This window comes from Eschrichtius robustus, chromosome 8 (assembly GCF_028021215.1).
Source record: "Eschrichtius robustus isolate mEscRob2 chromosome 8, mEscRob2.pri, whole genome shotgun sequence".
Lineage (NCBI taxonomy): Eukaryota > Metazoa > Chordata > Mammalia > Artiodactyla > Eschrichtiidae > Eschrichtius > Eschrichtius robustus.
Genome location: NC_090831.1, coordinates 127,848,066 through 127,862,150, shown reverse-complemented (window position 1 = coordinate 127,862,150; position 14,085 = coordinate 127,848,066). Strand labels below are relative to the sequence as shown.

Here is a 14,085-nt window from a genome sequence, read left to right as displayed (position 1 = left end):
AGGGGGGCTCATGATTCTAGAAAGTGCTAACTGCAGTCCTGCGTCTCTACTGGTGGGATTGTGTTCTGTTCTCCTTCAGCTCCCACCACTGTTGCACTTTTTATAACCATGTGAATATCATCTCTCCTATTTCACGGTTTCCCCCCTTTCCCATTTCCCCTAACAACTATATAGATGTTGCACGGGATGGTAGTAGCCAGGAATGTGTAGGCACTTTACCAAACACAGGCCCTGGGCTGGCCGGGACCCACGTGAGCTGAGCACAAGTTTCCCGTGCAGAGCGAGAGTTCCACCACCCAAGTAGCGAGCCCTGTTCTGTCCCAGGAGCTTTCTGTTCATTTCCTCACAAAAACCCCTCACAGGAAACCTATTAGGTAGGTGTTCTTTCTGCTTGAAACACGAATGATTGGACTCTGGGGCTGGTAAGTAACACAGTCGAATGCAGGGCTGCCTGGTCACAAAACTCTGCCCTTTCCTTGCCCTGCACTTCATTCAGTGCGAAGTGCTGTTATATAAATATCTGCATGAAAAAATGTGGAACTTGAGCTGTCTGCAAGCTCATGTGAGGGACCCTGAACCCTGGGGCATCTGAAAGCGAGCTCAGCCCAATGCTTTCTTAGCAGGCTTCAGTCTTGTCCCAAACAAATAGATGTTTGGAAGCCAGCATGTCCATCATTCATTCTCGAGATTGAAATCTGTCCAATTTTCACCCAGATGTTTTGGCACTGGAGGGCATAATATGAGACTTGAAACGACAGCCTCTGAGTTACAATGGAAATGGTTTATCCGGGCACCTTACTCGCAGTAACAGAGTAATGGTATTAACCTTGGCAGGAGTAAATTCTGCCAAAGGCTGGGTGACTCTGCTGTGTTGCCTACTGCCTGAATCTAAAGAAACGCCAGCCTTCCAGATTCATATTTTGTTGGTGGGAGTGTGAGAGTCAAAATCCTCAGGAGAAAGTTGTGGCCTGAAGGGAAAACTCCGACGCGCATGCCATGGCCACTCAATGACGCCAGAGGGCAGGGGCCGGGGTCCTGGCGAAGTTGGAGGGAAGCGGCCAGTCTGCTGCCGGGAGGGGCCGCAGACACAGGAACCCGGCAGCAACTCCTCGCGGCACGCTAGGCAGCTGGAGCCTGTGATTACCCATCCAAAGAGGAGAGAAAAGCGGAGGAAGAAAGGGAAGTTAGCGGAGGGGGTAGAGGTTGGGGGAGGAGGAGGGCAAACCCCGGCGCAGAGCCTGACAGTCCTCTTCCAGACAAAGGACTTGGCGGGAGGAGAGAACCCCGAACGCGCCGGCTGAAAGGCGGTCGGAGGCCCCTTCCGCCGGCAGCGCGCTCGGGCCGCGCGGCCAAGTTTCACAGCTCGACAGATGGGGCTGAGCGGCGGCCCGCCCCGATCCTTCCAGACGGTCCGCGCACGCAGTGACCCCCACCCTCCCTCGGCCCACGGAGGACCCTGGGCGGTGTCAGGGTCCCTCCCACCCGCGTTCCCATCCCGAGCCCCTCCGCAGAGGAGAAAGCGCCGCGCGCGCGGCCCACTGGGGCCCTCAGCTCTTCTTCGCTCCCGGGTCTCCGGGGAGACTGGGGCGGGGGTGATGGGGCGGGAGCGGGGGGGCTTCTCTGGGACGCCTTCCAGGCTGAGGGGGTGAAAAGGCGGCCAGGGAGGCAGATCTCGGCCACTCTTTGTTCCGGGCAAAGCGCGGGGCTCAGCCCTGGAAGGAGGGGTGGGGCAGGACAGCCAATGGGGCGAGTCCGGGGCTCCGGCCCCAGGATTCTCCCTTCACGGAACACCGGTCCTGGCGTCCCCCGGGGACACGGAGGGCCTAGGGCTTTGGGGACACGCCACCTCCGCCCGGAGGTGTTGCCCAGGCCTGGCAAGGGCCTGGGGCTGGGCTCCGCGAAGGGCAGCAAGCCCGGGCCACACGTGTTCCCGAGACTCTGGTCGTTTCCCCCACCCCCATCTTGGGCGTCTCCCCACATCCCTCTGCGGGGATTGGGCCCAAGCCGGGGAGGTGGCCAGTCACCCTGGCGGCTGAGCAGGAGGCGAATAACGGCAACGGCAATAATAATAACGCGGTCATCGTCAGTCTCACCAGCCAGGCCCTGCGCGAGGCCAACCACGCTTGATTAAATCTCGTAATTAGGAGTCACTTTAATGAACGTTATTACATTCCAGGAGATTTCAAGACTGGCCTTTTCTTTTCTGTGGGCGGGGATCATAAATAGAATGAAGTATACGAGATTATTAATAAAAACATGAAGGGTCTACGAGGGGCTCGCGCGGCCCGGCTCACGAAGTGCGCCCTGGAGCTCAGGGCGCCGGCACCACGCGCGCCCGGGTCTCCCGCGCGAAGGGAGCCCGCGGGGCCCGGGGACTCAGCGCTGCGTCCCGCCTGCGACCGCCCGTCTCCCGCCACCCCATCCCCCCCACCCGCCTCCTCTTCCTGGAGGCCCGGAGGAGGCCTCTCGCTCGGCCCTGGTAGGAAGGAGAAGCGCGGAAAGGAGGTCCCCACCCCGAGGCCCTGCTCGGGGCTGCAGTGCGGGCGTGTAGGCAGGGTCGGGGTGCGGGGCGGGGGGTCGGTCTCCCCGAGGCCTTGGTCGCCAGCCGCTATTAACCTCCCAGAGCGCGGCGGCTCCTCCTGGCAAGCGACCGTTTTCGGAGGAGCCGGGACCTTCCCGGGGGCGCTTGGGGAGCTGCCCGGGCGGGCAGACACCGGAGAGGTCGGATATTAAACCAGCGGGAGACAGAATGGCTTTTAGCCGAGCCGGAGCGAGCAAACGCGGCCTCCCGGCCGGCCCCGCGCGGCCTGCGAGCGCACTTGCATACATAGTGCCTGGTGTTCGCTGTGCAAGCTGTTCGCCCGGGCACACCTGTACCGAGCGGTCCAGAAGTCCCATGGATTTGCCCTTTTCACTCAAGGGAAAACAGAAAAGATGGACCTCCTTGGAGATCAGACTGGGGGCTCCTCCCTTGTCTCCCCTAAAGAAAGCGCTTGGCCGTTCACTTTGGGCGACCTTCAGACCTGTGTTGACCCGCGGATTCTGACGCCAGCACGAGGGTTGGGCGCTACTCCTTCGACCCCTTTTGGCAGCCGGAGGAGGAAGGCTCTCTAAGCGCCAAGGAACCCTGCTCCGCAGGCCTGGGGGTGGCCGCGACTGTCCTCCCCAGCCCCGTCCCCGGGCTCCCAGGCCTCAGCCTAGTCTCTACCCGACTAAGGAGGACTGTGGACACAGCTCCGCCTGGGCCTGGTAGGGACACAGCCAGGCCTGGGGGCGGGGCCCGTTCAGCTCCAAGGAGCAAGGACTTCCTTTACAAAGGAACTTTCCTCTGAGGGACATTTAGGAAACCGGCCTCCTGCGGGGGCAACGACCTGGTGGGGACCCAGCCCGGTGCGTCACCGGTGCTGCAGCCCGGGTCCAAATCCGAGACACGCAGAACCGTCCGTGGTGGTCCAGGTGGAACCAAGTGGCAGCTGGACTTCGGAAAGCGTGGCCTTCCCTTTAGGCCTGACTCTGGTCTCCACTAGCTCCTAGTGAAAGCGGCTGGCAAGCACTGAAGTGGATCTCCATGAGTTATGAGCTTAGACTGTAGCTGTTGAATTTTAAAAATGTAATAAACACAGGAGCAAAACCAGAATCTCAGCGTTTGGAAGGTCTGAGAGCTCATTTAGTCCAATCCCCTACCAGAAGGGGGGAAAAAAGGCAAAAGAAAAATCGTATGCCACTGTAGGCCTAGTGTCTGCTTGCATGCCTCTGAGGACGGGGAACTCATTACCTTGCAAAACCATACATAGCCCCTTAACAGTGCTATGATTTGCCAACAGATTAAAAAACAAAACCCAAAAATGATTGCTTAATGTTGCTATGTTGTCTTTTTATTAAAAAGAGAGAGAGAGGCCAATCGGGTAATAGAAGTTGTGCTAGTGGGGTTTTAATTTTGTCTTTAGGAACCCCCAGATCTGTGCAGGGGTGGGGTGGTGGCTAGGGAAGACGCTGGGGATGGCTGGCGTGATCCCGCCCCGTTAATGCTCCTGGGACCCGGCAGCTGGAGCTCTGGAGTCTCCGCAGTGAGGAACGTGTCTTTGCAAAACCTGGGAGCGGCTCAGCTGCTGCCGGGAGGCCCAGCGTCCTTCCTCTTGGGAAGCCTGTGTGGAACTGAAATGCCTAAAAGGTCGCCTTTGGAACAGATGATCCTCTCTAGTCTCTGAGCTTCTTCTTCTGGGAGAATAAAACTTTTTTAAGCCAAGAAAGTTTGGAAATAGGGCAGTTGGGTGCGCAGGGCGCACGTCGGCTGTCCTGCGTGGCCAAGTGGGTTGTGGGTCCCGAGATCGAAAATCCCAACCGCTTCCAGCAGAGGCATCCGGTCAGCTCCGGCAAAGCCGGTCCTTTCCCGGCATCTACCTTCGGATGTTGTCCATGTCCGTTGCTTTGGGGCTGAAGACAACAATCAAACGTAAAAGGGGAGAGCCTCTTTGCCTCAGGTCAACTAATAGTTCCTCTCCCCAGCGGGTGAGCGCCTCTGTCCAGCTGAGGAGCAGCCAGGGGGACGGAGACCTGTTGAGTCCTGCAGGATTTTAAATATTTATTCAACGGAAAAGCACTGTACTTTGGAACATATCCTTCTGGTAAAGAAATGTGTACTTAAATTACTTTGGTTTTTCTGTATTCACATGAGCTATCCAAAGTGTCTTCATTATTTAAAAAAAAAAAATTACACTTCTGGCTACGAAGGTAGGCATGTGCACACCTGCTGGCAGAGGCGAAGACCATGAACACCTGAGCACTGGGGAGGATGCCCAGGGTAGTTTGGCTGGACTCAGAAACACACTTAAAAAAAAAACTAGTCATTACACCTTGGACATCCAATATTTTACAATAAAGCGTTTTGTTTTTTTTTTTTATTTAATGTAACTTTCAAGAATTTAAACACACAAAAATGCAGGGGGAATGTTCACAATTTTGATAACCACAGTTGTAAATAGAAACATTCATTTCTTATAAGATTATAAATATTTGCTACTGGAACTGTAAAACGCACATGTTTTATAAACTAAAAAATAAAAAATAAAAAAATAAAAAACCAAAAAACTTTGCTTCCTGCTAAAAAGGCATATCATTTCATTGAGTTTCCTAAGCAGCAGATGGTTATTCACAGAATTTTAAATTACAACTTTTGCTTTTATAGTTTTTGTTTTAAAAAGGTTTACATTAGTATGTACAAAGTGAAACTATTATCGCAGTGAAATAAAGAGGTTTAAGGCAAAGAGAGAAGTTCACCCTCAGTCCTCAGGGGCAGAGCCATGACTCCTGGCTCAGCCATGGGTACACCCCCCGGGCTGTCCCAGTGCAGATGGACATTTGGACACAATTCTTTTTCCATACACTAAACAGAAGACAGTGTGGAGTTATATATATAGATATAGATAATGTGTTTGTTTATATATATGTACTTGATGGGGATATATTGAATATATTTAATTTACACTGTACCACACCTTCAAAAAAATAAAATGTATATTTTAAAAAAACAAAGAAAAGACACAAAGTGATAAGAAATGATTATTTACACATTTTCTTCCTTCGTCTAGATCCTGGAGAATTCTGAGTTCCTTTAAAAGTCAAGGTAGCCACATGTTCCAGAATTGTGGACTCTTACACGTCTGCTTGTGTGTGTGTATATGAGCACGTATATATACGTACACACACACGTATTTACCTTGAAAGAGTGCTCTCTATAGCAGAAGCGGCCACTTTACAAAAAAAAGAAAAAAGAAAAGAAAAGAAAAAGAAAGAAAAGAAAGAGAAGAAAAAAGGAAGGGAGGAAATGCCAGCTCCCTCTCCAGGCCTCTGCCGGCCAGAGACGGAGGCAGCGGACCTCAGCCACGTTTCCGGGGCCCAGGCAGCCCCTGGGCTGCTGATGGAGCCGCAGGGGAGTCTCCGGGCCCAGGCCTGGAGGGGTGGGGTGGCCTCACCGCCCGCGGGCCTCCGGCCACATACCCGGCCCCTCGGCCCTGAGCCCCGGAGCGGTGCCCGGAGGCGGGAGAGTTGGCGCTGGCGGCGGGCGGCTGGACTGGGGACAGCGACACAGACGCAGACGGAAGCACGCAGGGAGGCGCGGGCCAGGCCTCGGCGAGGAGGAGGACCGGAAGGGAAGGCAGGAGGCGGGGATGGGGGAGCCGGCCGTGGTCCCCTCGGCCCAGGCAGCCCGGCACGTCCAGGCTCAGGGGGTGCCGAGCCTCCAGCCGCCGCCCCGCCAGGGCCCTTTCGCCGCCGACTGCCCGGTGGCGAGGGCGAGGCCGGGGATGCGGCCCCTCCTGCTGCCCTCACCAAGCCCACACGAACAAAGTGGCAGAACTCATAGACCAAGTAGGAGCTATTTATTCGGTTCACAGTCGTGTGAAATGCAGCAATAAAAATCTTTGGACTTCAGCAAGTTGTTTTAATGTTTTTCTCCTTTTGAAATTAAAAAAAAGAAAAAAAGTGTCCGATGTCCCATAATGGAACTTAGGGGATTAAAAAAGATGAAACCCTACGCAGCCCCCCTTCGCAAAAAAAAAAAAAAAAAATCGTAAAATTAGCATAATCTCATAAACATCAGAAAACTCAAAAAATATTTTATAGTCAGATATTTTGGATTTTACACCTCCTGTAAATTATATATACACAGAATATTGCAGAACCATAGCTAATACACGGTATTTTCACTATTAATGCTGGTATAATCTTTATACACTGGCCCTTTATTTATGATTTTAAATTATTGCATTGTTTAGCTCGGACTGAGACTGGGCTTGGCGCCCGCCCCCTACTCACTGTCCGACTTGCCCTCCTTGGCGGTGGTGGAGTGGTTGTATAGGCCCTGCGCCATGAGGTGCACGGCCAGCGTGTTCTTGTTGCCCGTGGCCTTCTTGATCTTGGCGCGCTTGTTCTGGAACCAAATCTTGATCTGTGACTCGTTGAGGCTGAGCTCCTGGGCCAGGCTCTGGCGCCGCTGCTCCGTCAGGTACCTGTTGGTCTGGAACTCGGCCTTGAGCCTCTGCAGCTGCTCCGCCGTGAAGGCCGTGCGGGGCCGCTTGTCCTCTTTGTTGGGGTTCTTCTTCTTTGGTTTGCGAGACCTGGGACCTAGATAGGCATGGTGGACACAGAGAACTCAGTGAGGAGGGCTCCAGGCCTGCCTCCTTACTCAGGGGTGGGTCACCCACGGGCACGGAAGGATGCAGAGGCCGGGAGGGAGGCGGCTGCCCAAGGCCAGCTGGCTGACCTGGAGGAAAGCTGGCCTGGACTTGAGATGGGATGGGGCGGAGCTCCCACCCACCTCCAGGACCCTCCCCTGGGGAGCGAGGAGGTGGCCCAGGAAGTCTGCAGGAGGGACCGTGTGTGCGGGTGAAGGGCAGGCTTAGCGGAAAGGGCTCCGGACGAAAGGAGAACTCCTGCAGGAAAGCGAAAAACCACAACTTTGTGGCCAGGCTTTTTCTAGCCCTTTCTGAGGTTCTGTCCAGGAATAAGTACAGGACGGGGGTAGGTGCTGGAAGAGAGGTGAGGGGGAAAGATCGGGGCGGGGCAGCCGGAGTAGCAGGAAGAGCCCTGGGGGGTGTAAAGGGACTCCCACAGGGAACACCCCCCCAGGTCCCGAGGGCCCGGGGGCAGGGTCAGCAGGACCCCGAGAACAGGAGGGGCCCAGAGGTCTGCCTCCCCAGCTGGCCCTGGGCCCAAGTTCACTGCTCGCTTTAGGAACGGGAAGGCGCCCACATGTCCTTGCCTGAGTGGGGCAGGAGCACTGAGCTTCCTACCCCTTCACCGCACCAGGTCTCCCCAGTCCCCTGTCCAGGAGAGGGGGCACGGCGCGTGGTCGGGAGCGGAGGAGGCCGCTGGGGGGCCCGGGTGACCTTGGGCAGAGGTTCACACTTCTGACCCCTCACACCTCCTCCCGCTGGGACGCCCCACAGCACTTGAGGGTGGCTTGGGACCGGGGTGGTGAGGCTCCCAGGACCTGGCCATGGGAAAAGGCCTGAGAAAGGAGAGCAGAGGAAAGGGAGCCAAGTGTGTTCTTTTCGTTGGTCTCAGAAGGTGGGCCCGGCGAGCGTGTCTGTGAGGGAAGAGGCCTTTGCAGGAGGGAGTCACGGCTGCACGCCTGGGGTTCTTAATCTGTGAAGTGTGTGAATTGACTCTGGGGGGCTCCTGGCCCCAGCTTCTTCCGAGGCGCCCTCGGTGGGAGGCTGGAGAAGGCTAGACCTCGGGCAGCCGGAGCACCCAGGTCCCCGCCCCTCTCTGCAGGGTCAGGGGGCTGCCTAGCCACGCAGCGCAGCGCCGGCGGAGGGATCCAGCTGCGAGCCCCTCCGGCGGCACCCGGACCCGGACCAGGAAGGTGGGTTCGGTCCCCGGCCCGCGCCAAGCGAGGGGTCTGGGACAGTCCGCAGGCCCGGGGGCGCCAAGCCCTCCGTCCCCCGCCCACCGAGCCCTGTCCTCCCTCTCCGGGACGCACGATCGGAAAGAGGGGGCCGTGCGCGCTGGAGAGGGGGCGCCAAGGGCTGACTCGGCTCACACTCCGGGCCTTTTAGCTTCCAGAGCACGCCCCCGCTCACACCCACCCACGCGCACTGCCCCACGCGCGCGCACACTCACGGTCCCGTCGCACCCACGCCGAGGGCACCGGCTCCTCGCCCAGCAGCCTGGCTCTTACCCGGGGGGCGCGGATCCGGGGCGGCGGCCGGCGTCCCGGGCGCGCCAAGGGGGGAGGAGGTGTCTCGGCAAGGCCTCGACAGGCCCCGGGCGGCCCCGCGCCTGCTCGGCCCCCCAACGAAGCCTCGCGTAGCGGAGCCGGTTCTCCGTCTCCACTCCCGCTCTCCCCAACCCCCAAACTCCTCTGGTCCTGGGGCGCACGCACACAACGAATCAGCCCACAAAAGATACACACCATTTCACGCAAAGAAAACCTTACTAGAATCAGAATTTTTAGTTCCTTTTCTTTCTTGATTTTCTTTCAAACCGCAAACACCTAAGGAGTCTCGGAAACAGGACCAAACCTCCGCAAGAAAACTCTGCGTTGCTGCTTTCTTAAACGCCAAGAAACAAATCTTATCTTACGGGGCTTTTTTTTTTTTTTTAAGTCCAGGAAGACCAGCCGCCGAGCCAGGCCGGGCTGCCGGGCTCCCGCGGGCCACTGGGGCCTGGCGCGGCCGCGACTCCGGCGCCGCACAAAGCCGGACCGGGGCTCCTCGCCGGCCGCATTGTGAGCCTATATGTTAATTAAATATTAACAAAGGAGAGAGGCGAGAACAATGGAGCAAATTTCAGATCTAGCTGGAGAAATCTGGATTTCATCAGAGATATACAGACCATCTCTGCGGGAAGGCGGCCAAGGGGTGACTTTGTTGTGCTGTGAACTGGGTAAACGACCCCCGCAAAACAGTTGAGGGCTGTGGGGGGGCAAGGGGGTCCGGTCTGCGCTGCCGGCTCGGGGACAAATGGAGTCTGCGCCTAATGGCGGTTCGCAGCCGCAGACCCGCATTTAACGCGACTGATGATTTCTACAGGGACATGGACTTAGCTTTTAAAAATCCCGGATCTATGAAAAATACGCCCAGAAGCTCTGCACACCCCCACGGGCTCCCGCCACATTCCCTCTGAAATCTGCTCCTTTTCTACGCAGAGCTGCCCCAGGGAAGCTCTGGGAAAGGTCCTTTCTATTTGGGGATTGCAGGCCTCCCTCCCCCAAGCTGTGTGCGCGCCGGCTCGGCAGTCAAACCAGGCACGGGGCAAAGGGCGCCTCTGTTTCCATCCCTTCCCTCCGCGGATCCCCCCAGGCCCCCTCATCAGCCCCAGCTGAGGAAGAGCAGACAGCCTTGCTTTCTTCCCCGGCCACATCTGGGATAACTGGGTCGTAGGATGAGTCTAGGTCTGCGGTGGGCTGGGCGTGGGGCCCGGGTCTGGACTGAGTTGGAAGAACGCGGAGAAGGGGTGGAGAGTGTGAGCTTCCGGGCCTGTCTGCCAGCCACTCCGTTCCCACCAAATGAACTCCAGCCAAGGGAGGAATGGGCTAGGGGCTGCAAGGAGAGGCCCAAAAGGCAAGAGAGAAAGGAGGTCCTGTGCTTTTGCCGTTCTACGAAGTCTGTACCCCCTTGTGAATCAGTCCTACCCCCTCTCCTCCCGGCCGCTGCCGGGGTCAGCGTCAGCCGCAAACAATGTCGCTGTGTGTGTGTGTCTTTGTGTTGGGGGACAGGGATCCTGGTATCTTCTTCCTCCGGGTAAGTTCCCGCGCCAGCGCTGCCCCGCAACCCCACGGGCCTCCCCACGGCGGGCCAGGACATGGGTCCCCAGGACTCACCTGAAGAAGGTCGGTCCGAGTAGCGCGTGCAGTAGACCCAAGCCGGCCAGAGCATGGGCTGCGCACCCAGGTTGGCGCTGGCCTGCGAACTGTCCGAGTCTGAGCTCACAGACAGGTCGCCGCCGCCCAAGCCGCGGGCCTTGAGCGCCCCGTCCAGGGGGCCCCCGGCGTCTCCGCCTTTCTTGGCGCCGCTGTGCAGCGAGAGCGCCTTGGAGCCGCCTTCGCCGTCACCCGGAGAGTCGCCGCCGCCACCGCCGGGCAGCGGCCCGCCCGCACCCGGCGCACCCGGCGCGTTCTGCCGGGGCTCCCGGCCCGACCCCAGGAGCTGCTCGGCGCCGGCCGCGCCGCCGCCTCCCTCCGCGCCGCCCGCGCCGCCTTCGCCGCCGCCTCCGCCGCCTCTGCCTCTTCCGGAGCCGGCGCAGCACGTCCCTGCGTCCTTTCTCCGGCCGAACTCGGGCCGCAGGATGTTGTCGATGAAGAAGTTGGTAATGCGGTGTGGATGCTGGTGGTTGCCCGGCGCTTGCAGGACCGCGGGCAGCATCAGAGCCCGCCGGCGGCCAGTGTCCGCGTCTCCCGGGCTGCTGCCGCCGCCGCCCGAGCCGCCGCTGGGGCTGGATTCCGGCTGCCGCTGCCCCTCCACCGCCGCCGCCGCCGCCGCCGCTTCGCTGGGCTTGGGGTCATTCTCCTCCATGCTGTTCGCAACAAATCCCAAATCGCTTCTCCGGGGAGTCCCTCCAATCAACCCTCGGCCCGCCCGCTCTGCACGCGGAGACTCTCGCGGCCAGCCCGTGCCCCTACCCCGCCGAGTCTTCCGAGGGCGTGCGCGGCGGCCGCAGCCAGGGCTGGGCTCCTACAAGTCGCCGGCCGCGCTCAGAGCGGAGCCACGTTCCAATCCACGAGTTGAGTTAGAAAATACCGAGAGTCGCCCCGCGCCCAGATGCCGGGAGATTCAAAAGAGTCCGGTCCTCGTCTTCGCAGCGCACCCGGGCGCTACACAGTCACAATGGTCCAGCGCGGACCCGGGGCGCCTCCGGGCTCCGCGCTCCTCTCCACGTCCGGCTGCCTCCGATCCGGCGCTGCCGCGGCGGCCGCCCGGGGCTAGAGCTCCGCGCATGCAGGCAGCGCGCTCCCCCGCGCTCACGCCCGCCGGGCCCCACTCGGGCCGCCGCCGCCGCCGCCCGGCCGCCCCCGCCCGCGCGCCCCGGCCGGCCCTCGAGGGTGCGGGGCGCGAGCGGTCAGCGCGCCCGCCGCCGCCAGCACGCACATGGAGGCCCGCGGGCCCGCGCTGCGCTCCGCCGGCCTCGGGGCCCCCTCCGCGCGGCCGCCGCCCCGCTGCGGACCGGGGCGCCCCACCGGCGTGCGGCCGCGCCCCCGCCGAGCCCCGCCGAGCCCCGCGGCCCGAGTCGCATGGGTGAGCGGCGGGAGGCGCGGGCCGGGCCGGGCCGGGCTGGGCCGCCCGCGCTCCCTCGCCGTCTGCGCGCCCTCGCCGCCTCGGCCTCCGCGCGACTCGGAAATTTCCAGGCCACTGAGCGCAACCCGAGACACTTTGACTCTGGATTTTTGTTCTTATTTTTAACAGAGCCCCCTCGAGTGACGTCGCGGGCCGGTCTCCTGGACACGTGCCTCGGGCCAATGGTCGGGGCGCCGCGCGCCCACGTGACGCGCCGGCGGCCGCTCGGTGACAGGAGCCTCCCGCCGCCCCTCCCCCGCCGTCGCCGCCCCTCCCCCCCTTAAAGCGGCAGCGTCCTGGCGCTCCGGGGACCGGAGCCCGAACCGGCGAGACCGCGGCCGCGTACCCTGCGCTCGCTCGTGTTTTCCCTGCCGCTTCTCGGTTCAGGGATCTGAGAAACCCGCGCGATAGCCCCGCCGGGTCACCCCGGCGTGCAGACGTGGACAAGCGCTGGAAGACTGCTATTTTTTAACATTTCCATATTGTTTACCGTGGGGAAAAATCCCACAATTCCTTGCACAAAATGCATAAATAACATTAAGTGAGCTGCCGAGATACAAAGGGACTTTTGTGGTCCGCCTTCCTTGCTGGTCGGAGAGGGGAATTGTCACTTACATTTGACTTTGGTAACCTGGCAGATTCCTGTCTTAAACGCAGAGCTGACGCGCAGGACCCTCTTCCTACAGACACTCATCGTAAGTGTGCGTGTGTGTGCGCGTGTGCGCGCTTGTGCAGGGAGCCGCGTGTATACGGTAGGATTCCACCCTGGGACAACGATCCTCCTGAAACATGCATGCAGATCCAGAAGAGCTCGGGAATGCGATTTGGGACTCCGTGTGGGGGAAGAGAAATAAAGGAGCCTAAGGGTTATAAATGAGTCTTCTTTTCTGGAAAGGGAAGGGGAGCTGACGGTCAGCCAAGACTTCAAAACCACGTGGAGAGAAAATACTCTAGAGCAGCTGCCTCCCCCCAATTCCCCACCCATCATCTGCCCCACCCCAGGGAGGGACTACCAGGAGGACATTCACCTCATTTTCTTGTCTTAAAATCCTTTAAACTAGTTTTTCTGGAGAGCAGGGCCCATCTGAAAGGGAAATTAGAAACCACATGGTGGGGTGGCCCCCCAATTTGTTTCCCCCCCCCGCTTTCCTCTATCCTTTCTAAACTTCCTTTCCAGTTGCTGTCAGAATGTCCAACTTGAACTTCTGTTTCCCCTTCTCTCCCCCCTGCTCCTTCTGGCTCCTTCCTGTTCACTCTTGTGTCCTTGCCCCCAGCTGCAGACACCCCACCAAACACCCGTTGTTACCCCAGGCATGCCTGTCCATCGTTTAAAAGGCACTTTCATGGAAATTTTCAAAGTTCGAGAACCATCCAAAAGGGCAACTCTGAGGGTGCTGGAGCGCTGGCACAATAAAAGTACACTGGAGGGGGATGAGAAGAAGGACGGGGAGAGGCAGAAGAGGGAGAGCCCAGGTGCCCTAGGTCTGGACTGCCCAGGTGGCTGCGGGGTACCCAGCAACTGAGGCCCCCCACGGGGCCGGCCCTGGGCCTGGGGCAGCCAGCAGGAGGCTGTCAGGCCTGGAGGGATGGAGTAGGGTCTGGACAAGCAGCCCTCCTGGCGGTGTGACCACCAGGCCACGTTGAGGCTTGAAGGCTTGACCCTGACCTGGCTCTCCTTTTCTCTGGTCCCCACCCAGGTCCTATGCTCTCTCCACCCCAGCTCTGTCCACCCACTTCGGGCTCCAGAGTCAGGCCTGGGCTCAACTAGAAGCAACAGTTACAAGGTGCCGCTGGGGGGAATTTCACCTGCGGAAGAGGGGCATGGACTGGGCAGGAGAAGGTTCTGGGCTGGGTCACCTGCTGCTAAATGCAGGTAGGTGGCTGGGTGTGGGTAGGCTCTGGAGGCAGACGGGGAGGCTCATTGGTCCTCGGTGAGACTCAAGCGGGATGGGGAAGCACTTCCCACTGGGGTGACTCACATCTCTCTTCCCTCCCCCACCAGTGGAAGGGTCTTCACCAAATTATCTGGCTAGATACACACCTGCCAGTGGCCCTCCCTGGGTCTCAAAAAACGAAGCCCATAGTCTGTGTGTGCCTGGAAAAATGAAGCTGGTGAGTTTTGTGGGAACACCCTTTTTACACATGTTTAGGGTTTGGCGGGAAATTTTCCTGCGACTCTGGGAACCCTAATCATCAGAGAATGTCCAATGATTTTGGGTCTCTGGGTCACCAAGTGGGTAGAGGTGGGGCCCGGGACTGGTTGCTTTCTGCAAAGCCACCGCAGGTTAATTTCTCCACCTGTCCCATGAAA

The 14,085-nt window shown here is 59.1% G+C and overlaps 1 protein-coding gene across 1 annotated transcript; it reads right to left on the bottom strand.

The window, feature by feature from the left end:
• Window positions 1-6,629: 6,629 nt before the first annotated feature.
• On the bottom strand, window positions 6,630-11,315 carry EN2 (engrailed homeobox 2). The gene is made up of 2 exons (XM_068550212.1): window positions 10,325-11,315; window positions 6,630-7,122 (listed from the first exon to the last, which is right to left on the bottom strand). Exons 1-2 carry the CDS (start codon window positions 11,013-11,015, stop codon window positions 6,806-6,808), a joined length of 1,008 nt encoding a protein of 335 aa, XP_068406313.1. The 5' UTR covers window positions 11,016-11,315; the 3' UTR covers window positions 6,630-6,805.
• Between the last annotated feature and the right edge of the window lie 2,770 nt (window positions 11,316-14,085).